The 19,153-nt window shown below is 35.2% G+C and overlaps 1 protein-coding gene across 1 annotated transcript; it reads right to left on the reverse strand.

Moving 5' to 3' along the window:
- Window positions 1-686: 686 nt before the first annotated feature.
- Window positions 687-17,638, reverse strand: LOC135623306 (putative SWI/SNF-related matrix-associated actin-dependent regulator of chromatin subfamily A member 3-like 1). The gene is made up of 3 exons (XM_065126118.1): window positions 16,050-17,638; window positions 13,524-13,830; window positions 687-1,941 (listed from the first exon to the last, which is right to left on the reverse strand). Exons 1-3 carry the CDS (start codon window positions 17,535-17,537, stop codon window positions 1,130-1,132), a joined length of 2,607 nt encoding a protein of 868 aa, XP_064982190.1. The 5' UTR covers window positions 17,538-17,638; the 3' UTR covers window positions 687-1,129.
- Window positions 17,639-19,153: the final 1,515 nt, after the last annotated feature.

Consider the following 19,153-nt stretch of genomic DNA (forward strand, 5'->3'; position numbering starts at 1 on the left):
TTACTTCTATGTAGTCATATTATAATGTAATAATACAGATACTAAACAGAAAACATTATATATATATATATATATATATATATATATATATATATATATATATATATATATATATATATATATATATATATTGTAAGCTAACCTTAACCTTAATTAGTTCAAATTCCCATTCACTATATGTATTACCCCATCACAAAAATAATTTATGAGAGCTTTTTTGATAGTTTTGGATGGAGATTAAGAATATGTTGGTATATTCAAAACAAAGGATGACAAATATTCATTTCTTTTCACTTAACATTAACTTTAGGTTTACATGTTTTAAAAAACTTAAAATATTTATTTTTATGTATTGTGAAGAAATGACATTAAGAAAAATATGGTACTAGTTAATACCAGTGTTTCAAAATGGAATTATAATATTTTTTCATTATTGAATCAAAACATTGTAATCATATCTAAAACATTATAACTAAGCTCCAATTAGTTCAAGTATCATCCACTCTTAATTAACAAGCTTCTTATAATATATCAAATAATTCGTGTCATTCTGATTCAACCTAATCATATACTATATCAACAATAGAACCACCCTAGTTGACTCGATTAGTTCAATGCGATTGACTCAAGAATTAGGTGCCTACATGTCTCAATGAAATAGCATACAAGAATTAGGTGCCTACATGTCTCGATGAAATAGCATAATGCATGCATTTGACGTAGTATGTAAACAACTACAATCTCAAATATCATATTACAGAAACATTTGCTTCAAAAAGAGCGAAAATTTGACCTTACAGAATCATTAGCCCTATGCCACTTCTGGTGAAGGAGACATAAATCAAGATTGCTCAGGAGATATCTGATGGCCATCAAATGATAGTTACACCACAAGGGAAGCAACAGGCTATGGTTGAACCATACATGCTTGATGCTCCTACATCTCAATAACAACACATCCAAGTTTCCTATGGATTCAAAAACCTGCTGGAAAACTGATGTGTACAGGGTAGGTATGCACAATCAGGCATGATGACAAAATTTCATGCACACACGTACATGTACACATGCATGCATGTCATATATGTGCTTGGCCACATGAAATTGTTCAAAATTTTGAGGTAAGAACTCACAGGTGCATCATGATGCGTAGGTCTTCAAGACGAACTTGCTTTTGTTCCTTTGCTGCTTTCCTCCCAAAGGCTCCGCTCGCTAGTTTCTTCTTCCTTTCCTGCAACTTCAGAATCCTCTCCTCTATGCTGGCCCTTACTATCAGTCTCACCACCTTCACCTCTTCCTTCTGCCCAATCCTGTGCACCCTGTCCATTGCCTGCTCCTCGACTGCTGGGTTCCACCATGGCTCCATGAGGTAAACTCTAGATGCTGCTGTGAGATTGATTCCTGTGCCTGCAGCCTTAAGGCTGGCGAGCAACACTGTCGGTTCCCCAAGGCCACAATTTTCAAATCTCTTTATCACCTCAGTCCTCCTCTTCGTGCTCATTGTGCCATCCAAACGCAAGATCACAAAACCAGCATCCTTAAGTGGCTCTTGAAGCAAAATAAGCATCTTCCTGAACTGTGAGAAGACAACCGACTTTGTTGAAGGGTTCTGCTCCTTGGATGCTAATAGAAGTTTCAACAAGAATGAAACTTTAGAAGATAATGGTCTATTTGATAAGCAAGTTTTTGACCCATCATCATTGGTAGATTTTGTTGGTGGGACCACAAAAAGGTCTGTTTTTGATAAGGGATGACGACAGATAGGACATGAAGCATTAAGGTGTTTCAGGGTTTTCAGTATGCAGGCTTGACAAAATATATGAGCACAGCATGTAATCACTGTCTTCAGAGGTGGAGAGAGGCAAACTGGACAGTCAAAATCATCTCCGTCTTCTACCAATGATGCCAATTTCTTAAGCAATTCTGGGTTCTGAGACACATCTGCCACGAGAAGAAGTGACATCCCTCAAATCAGTAATACAACAAAGACAACAAAGCATGCCAACAACACTTGAAACCAGTAACCGTTGATCGGTGTGTCAGAAACTTTAATTGGTGAAAATGAAATGAGTATAGACATCTGCACTCTACAATTTTGATAAGAAAAGAATAAGTACTGCACAATATGGCAAGGGAAAAGCTTGGTTTGCTATTCAACGGTGAAGTTCCTAACTCATAAATTAACTTGATCTACTGGATAAGATAATGTTGTTAAAATCCCAATGCAGCATTTTAAGATCCTACACATCCATGATTATCCAAGTTGGATGTGAAATATTTCAATTATAAAATCCGGGTAGAATATATATCCAAATAAGAGGAGTTACGATTCTGATACTATCTCTGATCCTAATAATTCAAGCAGCTTTGTTTTTAATTCTAGATCAGCTATGACTCAAGTCCTGCCTACAGATCATTAAATGTTCATCTCATGACAGATCAGAGATCTAGAGGCTACACCAGCCATTTACTCTTACACATCAACAACTCATCAAAGTAGCTTTCATTTTCTTGTGTTGTTTATAATTCAATCTAATGAATCTGATCCTGAAATCAGTCCTGAAAAGAATCTCAATGTAAAGGTGATGCATCAATCCACAAAATTCCATGTTAAATCATGAGATATTGCAGAGCCCTATTCTGAACACCAAAATCAAATTTCTCTTCCACTTCAAGATCATATTAACAAAAATATTTACAGTGAAAAATTGAACCCCTAGACAATGTTCATGCGATGTGAAAGTCACCCAACACCGATCAACATACAGCCAAGTTCCATGCTACTTATGTTTGACGTTCGACCATTTTAATAAGACGACAAACCTTAAAATATTAGGCTAGCTCTAGAACCATAATCTCATTAGAGATCCAGGCATTCAGCCTATTACTAAACTGACTACTAACTGTAGATAGATAGGCAGTTCATGAATCTATTACTTGAAACATCCGTAAATGTTATAGCAGCAACTACATTTTATGTCTGAATTTCATATTCTCCTTTACTGTAACTAGGTAATGCAAAGAAGTATCAGTAGCTGTTCGTGTTAGGACCGTATCGACACTAAGAGAAACGGGAGGGGGGTGAATTAATGCTTTTGTAAAAACCTCAGTTTGAAAATTTCGTTCGTAAAAACCGATATCGAATAAGCAGTTAAATCATAAAGCAATAGCAATAAAGAGTAGAAAGAAAATGCACACCGAATTTATAGTTCAATCGTCGTGACCTACATCCACTCCCTATTCCTCTTCCGTCGAGACCATTGGCATTCACTAATGATCTTCTTTCAATGGGCGAAGACAAACTACCCTCTCTACAACTCTTTCTCCTTTTCACAAATTTAGGAGAGAACCTTTACATGTCTCACACTTCTCTTAGAATAAACTCAGAAGTTTAAAGAGGAGGTGAGGGACACTTAACACTTTTCGAGACTTTATAACTCAGAATCACTAGCCTTTTCAGTCACTTTTCTTACTAACTCAACCAAGAAAGAATGAGATATTTATAGGCCCCAAATGACTTTGAAAATGAAGCAAAAAAAAAATCTCATCCCAGGTTTTGGGGGTTCCTGGCGGTACTACCACCAGTATTGGGCAGTACCACAGCCTGCAGGACTGACCACTGGTGGTACTACTGCCTGACACATGGGAGACCGTGTACTAGCGATACTATCACCAATTTGGGCGGTACCATCGCCTGACAATGGTGGTACCACCGCCAGGTTTTCTAGAAAACGTACACTTCGTACGTTCTAGCTCATAGGCAGTTCCACCGCCTGGTCTGGCGGTGCCACCACCTGACCTAATTGTGCGTCACTGAATGGACCTCCTAATAGGCCCAACTCAGCCCCAGATTAGGCCCAATGGGCCCCTAATTGAGTTAGTAAGGTTACACTCAAAACTAACTCAATTTAAGACCTAACTATGACGATAAAGACCTAAATGATTACAAGACAAAAAATCTATATTGTCCGGCATGTCATTAGTTCATCCGAACTTCGTTCGAACTTTCGGCGTGTCATCCGAACCTTCGGCGTATCACTCGATACATCAGCATGTTAACTCCCGCAACCTCCGATCTTGGCACAATGTCCGATTCTTCCGACCCGATACCCGATCTCTGACTCCTGCCCAACATCTAATTCTTCTGCTTCAATCGTTTTGCCTTTTCATGATCGAAGTTAGTCCTGTATCACTTTTCTTAAACTGTAGATTAGGTAATAAATTCATCAATTGATTTCATCATCAAAATCCGAGATTCAACAATCTCTCTCTTTTTTATGATGACAACCAATTGACGATGAAGTTTTAACTAAACTCCCCTTATCTATACGTAATATCGAAATAAACTTGAATTTAGAAAAATGATAACCTTCTAATCCAAGTTGAAACGATTTTAATCATGATCATATGCAAGACATCATATCAACATAATTATTACTTACATCATCATAAGTTGAAATATTGCATACATAATTGATCATATGCAAGACATCATTACTTGCATCATCATCATAAGTTAGAAGTATTACACGTATAATTTCACATCATCATGCATCATTTCAAAATATAAAATCATCATTACTTTGAGTATAACATGCATGATACCAAAACATTAACATTTTCAAACCATCATTACTTTGGACATAACATGCATGATACCAAAACATTAACATTTTCAAACCATCATTACTTTGGGCATAACATGCATGATACCAAAACATTAACATTTTCAAACCATCATTACTTCTCCACCTTTGTCATCAACAAAAAGAAAAAAAGTGCAACAAGCTAGTAAGTTTTTGAGATGTATAAGTTAGCAATTTTGCTTCTCTTGATATGTGCAAGCTAACACTTTTGCTTCTCATGAGATGGGCATACTAGCAATTTTCTTTCTCCCCTTTGTTATTATAAAAAAAAAGAAAAGAAAAGGGAAGGATTCAATGGTACAAATATTTCAATCATCACATGAACAAATAAAAGATCAAGTCATGAATCCGAAAGATCATGAATCATTTTGACAAATCTTCTTTTGTAAATAGTGAAAAGAGGGAATCATATGAAATGATTTTGATTCAAAAAGAAAACTCAAGTCATGAAACCGAGAAATCAAGATAATGATCCAAAAAATATATAAGAAGAATTCATACATTATGAAGATTTAACATGTTTAATTCTCTTCTAATAAAATCGAATTGTTCCTCATTCAATGGTTTTGTAAAAATATCTACTAATTGATGTTTTGTATCAATAAAATCTAAAGATATATAATGATTATTAACATAATATCTAATAAAATGATGTCTAATATCAATATGTTTAATTCTAGTGTTGAATGAGATTCTTTGTTAAACATATTGCACTAGTATTATCACATTTTATAGAAATATTTTTCAAGTAAAGTCCATAGTCTTCTAACGTATTTTTCATCCAAATAACTTGTGTATAACATGCACCTATTGCTACATATTCAGTCTCGACTGTAGATAATGCAACAAAATTTTGTTTCTTGGAAAACCAAGAAATAAGTACACAACCTAAGAGTTGACATGTTCCAAATGTGTTTTTTCTATCTATTCTACATCCAACAAAATCAACATTAACATAGGTAATTAATTTAAAATTTCTAGATTTTGGATATCATAATCCTAAATTAGGAATTCCTTTTAAGTATCTAAAAATCTTTTTAACTGTTTTGTAATGAGATTATTTAGGATTAGATTAAAATCTAACACAAAATCCAACACCAAGCATAATATCAGGTTTAGTTATTATGAGATATAGTAAACTATCTATCATACCCTTGTAATTCTTTTGATCAAAACATTCTCTATCATGATCCATATCTAATTTTGTAGAAATGCTCAATGGTATGTTAATAGCCTTAGCCTTATCCATATTAAATCGTTTTAATAGATCCATCACTTAGTTGCTTAATTTGCAATCCTAAAAAAATATTAATTCACCAATTAAACTTATTTCGAATTCTTGGCTCATACTTTTAGCAAAAGACTCACACAAAGACTCATTTGTAGAACTAAAAAAAATATCATCAACATAAATTTGAATAATAAGAATTTTTTTAAAAAATATTTAATAAATAATGTGGTATCGATCTTGTATTTCAAAAAATCATTCTTAATAAGAAATGAACTTAGTCTCTCATACCAAGCCCTTGGGGCTTGTTTCAATCCATAGAAAGCCTTAGATAACTTAAAAATATGGTTCGAAAAAAGAACATTCTCAAATCCGAGTGATTGTTCAACATAAATTTCTTCGGAAATAAAGCCATTAAGAAAAACACTTTTAACATCTATTTGAAATAATTTAAAATTATTACAACATGCATAGGCAAGGAGTATTCTTATAGCTTTAAGTCTTACCACAAGAGCGAATGTTTCTTCATAGTCGGTACCTTCTTCTTGGTTGAAACATTTGGCCACTAATCTAGCCTTATTTCGAACCATGACACTAAGTTCATCTTATTTATTTCTAAAGACTTATTTAGTACCAATTACAAGATTATCACTAGGTCTAGGAATAAGCTTTCACACCTCATTTCTCTCAAATTGATTTAGCTCCTCATGCATTGCAAAAACCTATCAATAAACTTTTAGAGCATCGTTAATGCATTTCGATTCAATTTGAGACAAAAAGGTAGCATTAACACAAAAAATTTTAAACAAAAAACGAGTTTGAACACCTTTTGATGTATCTCCAATGATTAGCTCCTTAGGATGAGCATCCACATACTTCTATTCCTTGGATAAGAATTTTTCGGAAGTAGATACATCCAAGTTGTTTAGGAGAAGAGAATTTTCATTTAAATTTAAAGTATCAAAATTAAAATCATCATTAAAATTATTTTTCTTAAATTTTAAAAACTCATTAAAAACAACATGGATTAATTCCTTAATAACTAAAATTCTTTTATTAAAGACACGATAAGCTTTAGAAATAAAGAAATATCTAAGAAATACACCATCATCGAATTTTGCATCAAATTTTCCTAAGATATCTTTTTCATTTAAAATAAAACATTTACAATAAAAAATTTTAAAATACGAAATGTTGAGTCTTTTATTATTCCACAATTAATAAGGAGTTTTAGAAAGTAGTGGTCTTACGAGAACCCTGTTCATAACATAACATGTCGTGTTAACGACTTCGGCCCAAAAGTATTTGGATAGGCTATGTTCATTAAGCATTGTTCTTGTCATCTTTTGTAAACTCCTATTTTTTTTCTCAACAATTCTATTTTGTTGTGGATTTCTTGGAATAGAAAAATTATAGTCATACCCATTTAACTCACAAAAATCTTGAAAATCATGGTTTTTAAATTCACCAACATGATCACTACGAATAGAAGAAATCATAAAACCCTTTTTATTTTGAACTAGTTTACAAAATTTCGAAAAACATTTAAAGCAGTCACTTTTATGTATCAAGAAGTATGTCCAGGTATATCTACAATAATCATCAACAATCACAAAAGAGTATTTACTACCTCCTAGACTTGTGGTCTCAATTGGTCCAAATAAATCTATATGGATTAATTGTGGTGGTCTAGAGGTACTTGATTTTTAGATTCAAAGCTACTCTTTATTTGTTTACCTAGTTGCTATGCATCACAAACTTTATCTTTGACAAATTTAATTTTAGGCATACCTCTTACAAGTTATTTAGTTATAATTTGTGAAATTAGTTTCATACTTGCATGACCTAATCTCCTATGCCAAAACCATGCATCATCGTTTAAAACAGAAAAACAAGTTTTATCACAAAAATCATCAAGATCAATAGTATACATATTATTAGTCATTAAGGCAATCATAGATATATTTTTGTGAGATATCTCTATAATGCAAGCATTAGATTCAAATTTGATGTTAAAACTCTGATCACACAATTGACTAAGCAAGTTATGTTTTAAACCATCTACTAATAAAACATTTTTAATTAAGAGGTTTGGTTTGTTACCTATATTTCCTTTGCAAATAATTTTTCTTTTGTTGTTGTCTTCAAAGATGACATATCCTTCGTCTTGGCTAGTGAGCTTAGAAAAATGTATTGAATCTCTGGTCATGTGCTTTGAGCGTCCACTATTAAGGTACCATCTCTTGCTCCCAGCTTTTGATTGTAGATATAACTACAAGAAAGGGGGGTTTGCTTTAGGTACTCATTTAGCTTTAGATCCCTTGTGAAATGATCTACCTATCTTGACTAATGACATTAAGTTATTTATGATTCCTTTAGGAATCTAAACTAATTTGTGTGAGTTATATTTTTTTAAAAAATATTTATAAGTATAATGTCTACATCTACCATAAAAATTACATTTATTTTCAAGGAAAACATGTAATATGGGTCCTTTAACAAATATAATTAACTTTTGTTGAGTGTTACTACTCACAAAATGGATTCATTCTTTTCAACGAACATGACCCTTATTACCAAAAATTAAGTTTAATGATTTGTTACCAATTTTAAAATTTTCTAATGTTTGTTATAGTAATACATTTTCCTTCTTAAGTGAATCTAACTCTTCACACTTAATGCAAGGAGTTAACAAACATTTATCATACTTATTTTTTAATTTATCAAATTCATTAGAAAGAGATGCATGATCCTTTTTTAACAATTTATATTTCTTACCAACTATTTTAAGCTTATCATACAAATTATGAAATGCATCAAGTAATTCATTATAAGATAAAAATGATTCATTTGAGTCACATACCTTGTCATTGAGGGCCATTAGAGCATAGTTTACCACCTCATCTTCATTGGTTTGCTCCTCGTCTTCGGATACACTCGATTCGTCCCAAGTCGCCTTGAGTGCTTTCTTCTTCTTTAGCAGCTTCTTCTTCTTCAATTAAAGACATTCACTTTTGAAGTGCCCCGGCTTCTTGCATTCGTAACAGATAATTATGTCCTTTTTGAGTTCGTTTTTGTTCTTAGTATTTTGTTTTACAAATTTTGTTTTATTTTTTTTATGAATTTTTTAAAATTTCTTGTTATGAGTGCTAAGTCATCATCATCATCACTTGAGCTTTTGCTCAAGAGGTCTTCTTTGGTTCTAAGTGTCACATCCTTACTGTTCTTTGGAAGGTTGTTCCCATATTCATCATGTGCCTTGCAAGTCATTTCATAGGTCATTAATGATCCTATGAGTTTTTCAAGAGGAAAATAGTTCAAGTCATTTGCTTCTTGAATAGCAATTACTTTTGGATCCCAATTTTTAGGAAAAGATCGTAAAATTTTATTAACAAGTTCAATATTAGTAAAACTTTTACCAAGTGCTTTCAAACCATTGACAACATCCGTAAAACGAGTGTACATGTCACCAATGATTTCGCTTGGCTTCATTCGAAACAATTCATAATTATACACCAAAAGATTAATCTTAGACTCTTTAACTATACTAGTACCTTTATATGTAACTTCGAGTGTATGTCAAATATTATATGCAGTTTCGCATATAAAGACACAATTAAACTCATTTTTGTCTAAAGCATAAAATAAAGCATTTATAGCTTTAGCATTTAAGGAAAACAATTTTTTCTCTAGATCATTCCATTTATTCATTGGTCTGGAGGATTTTTAAAAACCACATTCGACAATATTCTATAAATCAAAGTCCATAAAAATCAGAAAAATCCTCATTCATATTTTCCAATACGTGTAGTTTATCCCATTGAACATAGGAGGACGAGTGATAGAATGACCCTCTTGATTGCCGATAAAAGTCATTTAATCTCTCTTGGGTGTTCAACCAACCGAGAGAAACTTGGCTTTGATACCAACTGTTAGGACCGTATCGACACTAAGAGGAGAGGGTAAATTAGTGCTTTCGTAAAAACCTCGGTTTAAAATTTTCGTTTGATGAAAACCGATATCGAAAGTGTGCTTGAATTAGAATAAATGTAATAAGCAGTTAAATCAAAAAACAATAGAAATGAAGAGCAGAAAGAAAATGCACACCGAATTTATAGTGGTTCGGTCGTCGCGACTTACGTCCACTCCCTATTCCTCTTCCGTCGAGGCCACTGACGTTCACTAACGATCTTTTTTCAATGGACGAAGACCAACTACCCTCTTTATAACTTTCTCCTTTTCACAGGTTTAGAAGAGAACCTTTACAAGTCTCACACTTCTCTTAGAATAAACTTAAAACTTTAAAGAGGAGGAGGGGGGCACTAAGCACTTTTCAAGACTTTACAACTCAGAATCACAAGCCTTTTCGTTTACTTTTCTTACTAACTCAAGCAAGAATGAGTGGAGTATTTATAGGCCCCAAATGGCTTTAAAAATGGAGCAAAAAAAAGTCTCATCCCGGGTTTCCAAGATCCTAGTCTAGGCGATACCACCGTTTGCAGGACTAAATACTGGGGATACTATCACCTAGTCTAGGCAATACTATCACCTGGCACATGGGAGACCATCTACTGGTGGTATTACCGCCAGTCTAGGCAGTACCACCGCCAGTCTCTGGCGATACCATCGTCGGGTCTTCCCAATGATTTCAATAGGCGCTCGGGTGCTCGCCTAAGCGCTCAGGCGAGGTGAAGCGAGGCCTGAGCGCCTAGCTTCATTTCCAGGCGACGCACTTCAAAGAGGCGCTCGCCTGAGCCCAGGCACCAGGCACTTCGGGCGAGCGCTCGGGTTAAACTAGGCGACCGAACCAGCATATTACGTCTGGTTCAGTCTCCGGTGCTTTAGTTGGTTCATATCAGCCTTCCTCTCACGACTTCCTAACCCTAACCCTGCTCGCCACTCCCGCTCTTATTGCCACTACTCGCTGCTGTCGCTACCACCGTCACCGCTCCCGCTACCATTGTCGTCGCTCGTCGTTGCTCGCTTCTACCGCTGTCGTTGCCATTGTCGTCGCTCGCCGCTCCCACTACCGCTGCTTATTGCTACCGTTGCCACCGTCGCCACTCCCACTGCCACCGTCGCCGCTCGCCGCTGCTCGCTTCTACCGCTGTCGCTGCCATTGTTGTCGCTCGTCGCTCCCACTGCCGCTGCTTATTGCTACAGCTACCACTATCGTCGCTCCCTCTCCTGCTGTCGCTGCCATTGCCACTATCGTCGCTCGCCACTCCCGCTACTACTCGTTGCTACCGCTGTTGCTGCTACCGTCATTGCTCATCGCTCCCGCTGTTCTTAGTCAGCAGCCTCGATCTTCCTCTTACTCACACTCTTCTCACTTCATATATTATTAACAGCATATTAACAATATACTACTATCTGTATACTAGTAATAGTATTTTTACTTATTAGATTAATAATATATTATTTTGATTTTAATACCATTAATTTTTATTTATTTAAAATTATTGTTATTGTTTTGAAATTTGAGATTTTTTGTTAATGTGATATTGTAATTTTACAATATTTTCTTAATTTAATATTATATTTTTATTTAAATAATTATATTTATTAATTATATTATATATTTTTTATATTTTAGCGTCTCGCTTCGCTCAAGCATGCGCCTAGCGCCTCAGGCGTTTTTGGACCTTGGCGCCTATCGCTTTTTAAATCACTGGGTCTTTCGGAAAACGTAGACTTCATACGTTCCAACTCACAAGCGATTCCACCGCTTGGTTTGGCGCTGCCACTGCCTGACCCAACTGTGGGTCATTGAATGGGCCTTCCAATAGGCCCAACTTAACCTCAGATCAGGCCCAATGGGCCCCGAATTGAGTTAGTAAGGTTACACCCAAAACTAACTCAATTTAAGACCTAACTACGACGATAAAGACCTAAACGATAACAAGACAAGAAATCTGTATTGTCCGGAATGTCATTGATTCATCCGAACTTCGTTCGAACCTTCGGCGTATCGCTCGATCTATCGGCATATTGACTCCCGCAACATTCGATCTTGGCACAATGTTCGATTCTTTCGGCCTGATAACCGATCTCCAACTCCGGCCCAACATCTAATTCTTCTTCTTCAATCGTTTTGTCTTTTCATGATCGAAGTTAGTCTTGTATCACTTTTCTCAAACTACAAATTAGATCGTAAACTCATCAAATGATTTCATCATCAAAATCCGGGATTCAACAGTTCGAATAAAACTTTTGGTTTCCAATGACATACTCTATAACAAACAATAGTCTGTTAGTTCGGATTTCCAAATTTGGTGAGGCCATCAGGGTGATATAGTCTAAACTATAAAGTACAAACAATTGTTGCAATAAAAATAACAAGTTAGAAGCTAAAGAATTTCCTACAAATAACTCAACTAAAATGTAGTACAACAAAAATCAATTCAATCTCCTATATGATTCTACAAGGTTGACCTAACAACAAGAAGGTAAAGAAATCCTCCTTGGACAAAAGAAAGTGATCATACACAAGCCCCTTTTATAAAAATTAATTCATGATATACATTAACAGTAGACTTAAATTACCATCAACATTGATATAATGAATATAAATATGCTATAAAATAAAATACAGGGGTAATTACAAATAACCCTCTATAGTTAACTATGATTAGTATCCCGGTCCTTATACTTTAAAAAATAACATTGGGGTCTCTACAATTACGAATGTAAAACATTTAACCCAAATTCTTCTTACTTCATTAATTTTCTCGACGGAAAAAATCACACATGTTGTCACGTGCAAAAAGGTGTGAATGACAAGGATAAAAATATAATTTTATTTTTAAATTATTAAATACATATTCTTTAAAACACTTTAACCATTCTTTCTCCTCTCTTTCTCATGCTCGACCTGCACTCTCGACCACCGCCGCTCCTGCACCACTTGACTGCCGCCTCTCCTACACTGCTCACCGTCGCACCGGACCCGTTGCTCTTGCATTCCAATGTGGCAACGACGAGCGGTGCAAAAGCGACAACGACGAGCGATGCAGGAGAGGTGGTTGTCGAGCGATGCAGGAGCAATGATGGTCGAGAGCGCAGGCCAAGCGTGGGAAAGAGGGGAGGAGAAAGAACGATTAGGATATTTTAAAAAATATGTATTTAATAATTAAAAAATAAAATTACGTTTTCATCCTCCTCATTTATGCCCTTTTGCACGTGTGATTTTTTCCATCGAGAAAATTAATAATGTAAGAAGAATTGTGATTAAATATTTCACCTTAGTAAGTATACGGACCCCAATGCTACTTAAAGTATAGGGACTGGGACGTTACTCAATTAACTATACGAGGTTATTTGTAATGATCCTGAAAATACAACAGGTTGGACAAAAGATGAAACTGGTTTTGTTTATTACATCTAAAAATACTTTAAATTAAGCGGGAATATTTAAAAATATACATGCATAAATGCATGCATATACACCACATATGTTCATACATATATATAGTTATATACAAAATATATCACCTTCCTCACGATTAGCACTAAAAGGAACTAGAAAGCCTTTGCCATCTAGATGAAACTAAAGAACTTCATGAGCAGCACATGATTTGGCAAAATGCCAAAAGGTAGCAAATCAGGTGCCCATTGAAGACTTAAAATTAATGTGAACATGGCCTTACCTTCAAGAGCATTAGATGGAAGGAATGATTTGATGTCTGAAGGGCACAACGCCACATCATTGCAGATCTGCCGGAGTCGTAATATTATATGAAGCACAGTGGAATAATTGTGTAATACAGTGTCTGCATCAATGTACTCCCTAATGGTGTTTTGAGCTTCTGATTCCAATCGATCATACTGTTCTCTTTCCTCAGCAGAGAGCTCCACAAAACAGCTTTCAATAGTTTTAGATGGCAGCCCTACCAAACCTTTACTTCCATTTTCTGCAGCTTTTGTCCTCCGCAATGATATAGTTCCAACTAGGGCCTGACAGATTCGGAGGATTAAAAAGGGCTCAGTAAACAGAAACCCAAATTCAGATAATCCAGTCTTATTTGCAGAGAACAAGTTAACACATGGAAAAATAACAGAACCAACAAAAAGGTAAATAGTGTATATTCCATACCAAATTCATTTATGCAACATTAATAATCCAATCATTAGAAGAACTATGAAAATTTATAGACACATCACGGTTACAAGGTTATTTATTTAGCCAGGTTTTAATGTCATATATTCATATGATAAAACAATCACTCTTTTTGATCTGTGTATATGACCTTTTCTTGGAAACGAAGATACTTCCATCCTTCCGTTGACATGGTAGTACCATCATTAAACAAGCCCTTCCTGCTGAACTCTCACTGACTATCATCAACCAGGGACTTCAAATAAAATCACTAAAGAGCTATAAGGACTATTTTGGACTTTAGAATCCCAAATTCCAAGGTACCAGAAAGAAAGATAAAAGGTCATGATCAAGGTCAACTAAGCATTCACCAATTGTCACATCTTGTTTTCTTCTTCTTTTTTTCATTCTCATAAGGAACTCATTAATCATATTATAACCTAGGACTAAATGGTTCTTATACACAAAGATCAGTTTGTGGCTAAAGAATATATATAGTGAACATAGGATAATTATATATTTGCATATAGTTTACATTGATTACTAACCTGTGTCGCATGACTTTGGATGTCTATCTAGAAATATTTAATTCCTTGAAGGAAAATAAGGTCTCGTAAAAGACAATTAAACTATATGGACCATAACTTTATAAGTGTAAAGTACTGAAATCTTAAATTTTATATCTTCTCTATGACCGCCTAACTGTGGTCTTCTTTGCTAATTGGTCAATGGTAATAAATACTATATATCAATTCATTTTTGAGGCCTCATTTTAAACAATTCATTTCATGTCAAACAACAAGTGCAATGCCAATAGCTAAAAAGTTTCTAGACCAAGAAATTGTTCCATGTAAAATCATGAAACATAATCTATGATTGGATGGCTCTAGGAGAATTAAAAAAAAGAAGAAAAAAGAACTTGCAATACTATTAAAAGTATTATATCACAATGCAGGATGAAAAGGATAAAGCATGGTTCCCATACATACCTTGATAAGAAGAACAAGAAGTTGTTAAAGCACGTCTTACTCTTACTCAACAAGAACTATGTATTTCTCTTCAACTACAAAGTTATAAATTATCAGTCATCCATTATTTAGTTTCCTCAGTAGGAGATTGCCATGAATGTTATTTAATACCTCACTCTATTTATTATCTGCTAAAGCTGAATTAATATGCATGTTACTATCATATATTTTTCTCAAAAATACTTGCATCATTAAACATTAATCAACAAAGAGTTAGAAGTGTCACATCCAAAATCCAAACAATATTGAATTGAATGAAGGAATTTTCCTACAGACTACAAAAGAAACGCTACATAGTCTTTGGAAAAATTAAATTAAAAGGGTAATACTGTTGATCATAAACTGCAAAGATAGCAACGGAAGAGACCTGCCCTAGAGAATTTTAAAAACATTAGTCAAGGAAGTTTAAACTCCTACCTGGATGTTAGGTTTATTAGAACTTCCAAAATAAGGAATTAATTAACAGCAAAGAAGCAAATAATTGCTTTTGCGTTGTTAACAACAAATGTAGAAAAGTGAGCAATGGCACAGCGATCTCTTTCTTGGATAAATATTTTGCTTCTAGGATATAGATCTGTAGAAACTAAAAATTCCTTTGCAAATAGTTTTTGTTTTAACCAATTGAACGTCAACTATGTCATGTCTCCTCACTTGTTTGAAGTAAAACAATAAATCATGCCCTTAGTGTGTGTAACATAAGCATTACAAATTGCCTGGTTTAGCTAGGGAGGCATGAGAAATCATTTTGTTACCTGTAGCAAACCTGCCTTATTGTTTGTCATTGCTTGCTGCTCTTTTAGATATATGGAAATGACATTTAGGCTAGACAATCTTGTTGAAGTTTAGTTTAAAGTAAATATTGCTACACCATTTTGTTTAGTGAAGACACACTGAACTTCAAAAAGGTTGAGTTTGTAAACTTATCAATAGAGTATGAAATCTTTGGTGATCTCTTTTGTGCCTCAAAACAATGCAAGGAAAAGAAAAAAGCTAACCAATTTATAAAAATTGAAAATCAAATCATATTAAAGTTACAAAATGAAAAGTACCTGCAAACGTGACAACCCACTCTTAGACCCCTGATCTAGTGGGCGTTGCACCAAGTTTTGCCAGTAGCTCTTGATGGAAAATGGTTGAAATCTCAAGAAAGCCATAAGCGAGAACAAATCAAACGAACTGTTCTGAATGGGCGTCCCTGTCACCACCCACCTTCTCTCGGCCTTCAGAGCTATGACAGCCTTTGTCTGCTGAGCTCCAAAGTTTTTAATCACGTGGGCTTCGTCAAGAATGACTCTAAACCACTCTGTTTCCTTCATAGGTGAGCTCGGATCACCAAACTCAGCAGACAGAGTGGTATAGGTTGTCATAACAATGTCATATTTCAAAAGCTCCTCCGGTTCCCTTGTGCGTTCTCCGTGATACAAATATACCTTCATGCTCCTGGGCCTAGTATGTTCTTCCAGTTGAGTAATCCATGATGTTAATACAGAAAGTGGACAAACAACCAATGTTGTTTTCAGTCCTAAAGCTTCGTTCTTCTGAACTTCTCCGCCATCAAGTTTACGTCTTTTACATGATTTGACGACTGTCTTACCAGATCTTGATTTTCTACCACTCGAAGAATTTATCCTTTCATCTTCTCCCTGCAGATTGCTGGTGGAAGAACTAGGAAATCCACCAGGCTTGTTAGTGGCAATCAAAGAAAGCAGAGTGAGGGTCTTTCCCAAGCCCATATCATCAGCAAAGATCCCACCTTTCAGCGGCTCCGGCCTCTCCGAAGTCTGGTGATTCGTCAACACATTCACATAACTTCCATCTCGCATCTCCCAAAATGGCGGCAGGTCACATGAATTCTCCCTCCCGACCAACCATCCCAGCCCTTCCTTCTGGTGCTCAAACAGTTCCGACACGATTACCTCCTTCGGTGGCTTCAAAGGTACAATTTTTCCCTCATCACCCTTCCCGACAAGAGCGAAGATCTTATCGACGCTCTTCCCGTGCTTCCCCGACTTGGATTTCTTGGAATTCTCCTCCTGTACGATGGCGGCCTCCGAGAGGCCGAACTCATGGTCATCGTACTCGATGAGCTGAAGCCCTCCTTCGAACACGGCGGCACGGACGACGGGGATCGCGTCGGGGCGGGCAAAGAGGTGGATCTGGCAGGGAAGGCGGTAAGGGTTGCGGTTCTTGGAGGGGGGCTTGGGGACGATGGCCTCAACGGAGACGAGGCAGGAGTCGAGAAGCGGGGCGAGGGCGGCGGCAGCAGCGCGCTCGATGTGGCCAACCTGGACGGTGCGGGTGTTGAGGACCTTGATAGCGTTGGGGTCGTAGGGGTTGAGGGGCTCGCGGACGAGGCCGACCATCTCGCGGCCGCTGATGGTGCCGGTATAATAACGAAGGCCGACGATGTTGGCGATGACGAAGCCGACGAGGACGGCGTCGGAGGGATGCTCCTGGGAGTCGGAGGCGGCGGCGGCATCGTAGTCGTCGTCGTCGATTAATCGACGCCAGAGTTGCTGCTCCTCCTGCTCATCCATGGACGGATGAGGCGGGCGGGATTTGGAGAGGGTTTGAAAGGGGTGAAAGAAAGCGACGGAGAAAGGCAAAGGATAAGAAAGGCTTTAGTGGCGGTGGAACGCATTCCGTCACAGTTCATTTCTTGGTGAAGTATGAAGGTCGATTTAATTAGAAAAAGGAGCCGTTAATCTTAATATTGGTGAGGTGACAGCAACATCAAGTAATTAAATAGTTTCTAAAGATAAGTAGCGTTAAGTAATATAAACATATTTATCTTTGAATCCAGAGGCTTATATGTACTTGTAAAAATTCAAATAAATTAATAGTGAATAAAACATTAAAAAATGTTTTGATTTTCTTTTTAAAGCTCAAATAGTTTAAATACTGAACGATTTTAAATTTTAACTATAATAAATGGTATAATATTTTTTTCAAATATAAATTTATTAAGATCTCAAAGCTGTACCAAAAGAGTTGTGTTAAGTTATTTCGAACAAAATGAATCCTCTCATACAATATTACATTTATGTAGCTTTTCCAGCAACTCGATTTATCGCTTGATTATATTCACGAAAACGTGCATGAGTTATAGGAGGAGATTCCTAATATCTGTAACAATATGTGCCGTGAATCCTTATTGTTTGTTAGCAAATCTGCTGGAATAGTATCTGTCAATTGCAAATTGTCCTCCCATCATTACTGTTTAGCCTCACTTTGTAAGATAGTTTTGTTTAAAAGGAGCACGTAGCAACTTCCTGTTATCATGCTTTAATATAAATCCAGCTCTTCCGACCGTGCACCGCCCGCGCGTAAGAGTGGTGGAACGCAGCGGCGACAGTTGAGAAGTTTTAGGGTTTTTTCTTTTTTAACTAAAAAATAGTTTTTATCTCTAAAAAATTCAGAAAATTGTAATCAGTGTTCTTAAATTTATTTTTTTAGTTATAACCTTCAGAAATCAAATATTATCATTATATATCCTAAATAAAATTATAATTTTATCCTTAAGAAATTATTTTTTTACTTATGTTCTTAATTATAAAATTAATTAATTAAATTTATTTTAATCAAATATCTTAAAAATAACTATATTTTAATTACTTGATTGGATTTAGATTCAATCAACTAAGTTTTGATCAAATTCGAAAAAAATCAAATCTTGATTTTTGACTTTTGATAAACTTTAAGTTTTAATTATCTTATTTGGGTTGATGTTTAGCTAACTTTTATGTTTACCCAATCAAATATGGTTGACTTAAAATTATGATTTTTTTTAAAACTTTTCTCATATAGCATATTAATAAAATTTTATATGTGATAAGAAAAAATCTAATTATTGTTCTTAGATATTTGTTTGGTTATTCATGTGTATATATTTAAAATTATAAAATAATATTTATTTTTTTACATAAACACATGATTTATGGTTATAATTATCATATAAGTTTTTTAATACTTATTAATATTTGATAATTATTATAATTATTATTTTATTATTGAGCTATTTTGGCATAAATTAGATTAAATAAATTTGATGAATATTATTTGTAACTGATATTCCTAAGTTTTATCTGATTGGTAGTTGCCAAAGCCTAGGATGGTAGGCTTATGGGATGCGATTTACAATAAAAATTTTATT

The sequence above is a fragment of the Musa acuminata genome, chromosome BXJ2-9 (genome assembly GCF_036884655.1).
Source record: "Musa acuminata AAA Group cultivar baxijiao chromosome BXJ2-9, Cavendish_Baxijiao_AAA, whole genome shotgun sequence".
Lineage (NCBI taxonomy): Eukaryota > Viridiplantae > Streptophyta > Magnoliopsida > Zingiberales > Musaceae > Musa > Musa acuminata.

Bases quoted from the DNA above. Each gene is read 5' to 3' on its own strand.
- LOC135623306 (XM_065126118.1), bottom strand. From the start codon at position 17,537: ATGGATGAGCAGGAGGAGCAGCAACTCTGGCGTCGATTAATCGACGAC. The intron at 13,831-16,049 runs GTACTTTTCATT...CGAATCTGTCAG, and splicing joins GTGGGTTGTCACGTTTGCAG to GCCCTAGTTGGAACTATATC. The intron at 1,942-13,523 runs GTAAGGCCATGT...TTCTCGTGGCAG, and splicing joins TCCATCTAATGCTCTTGAAG to ATGTGTCTCAGAACCCAGAA.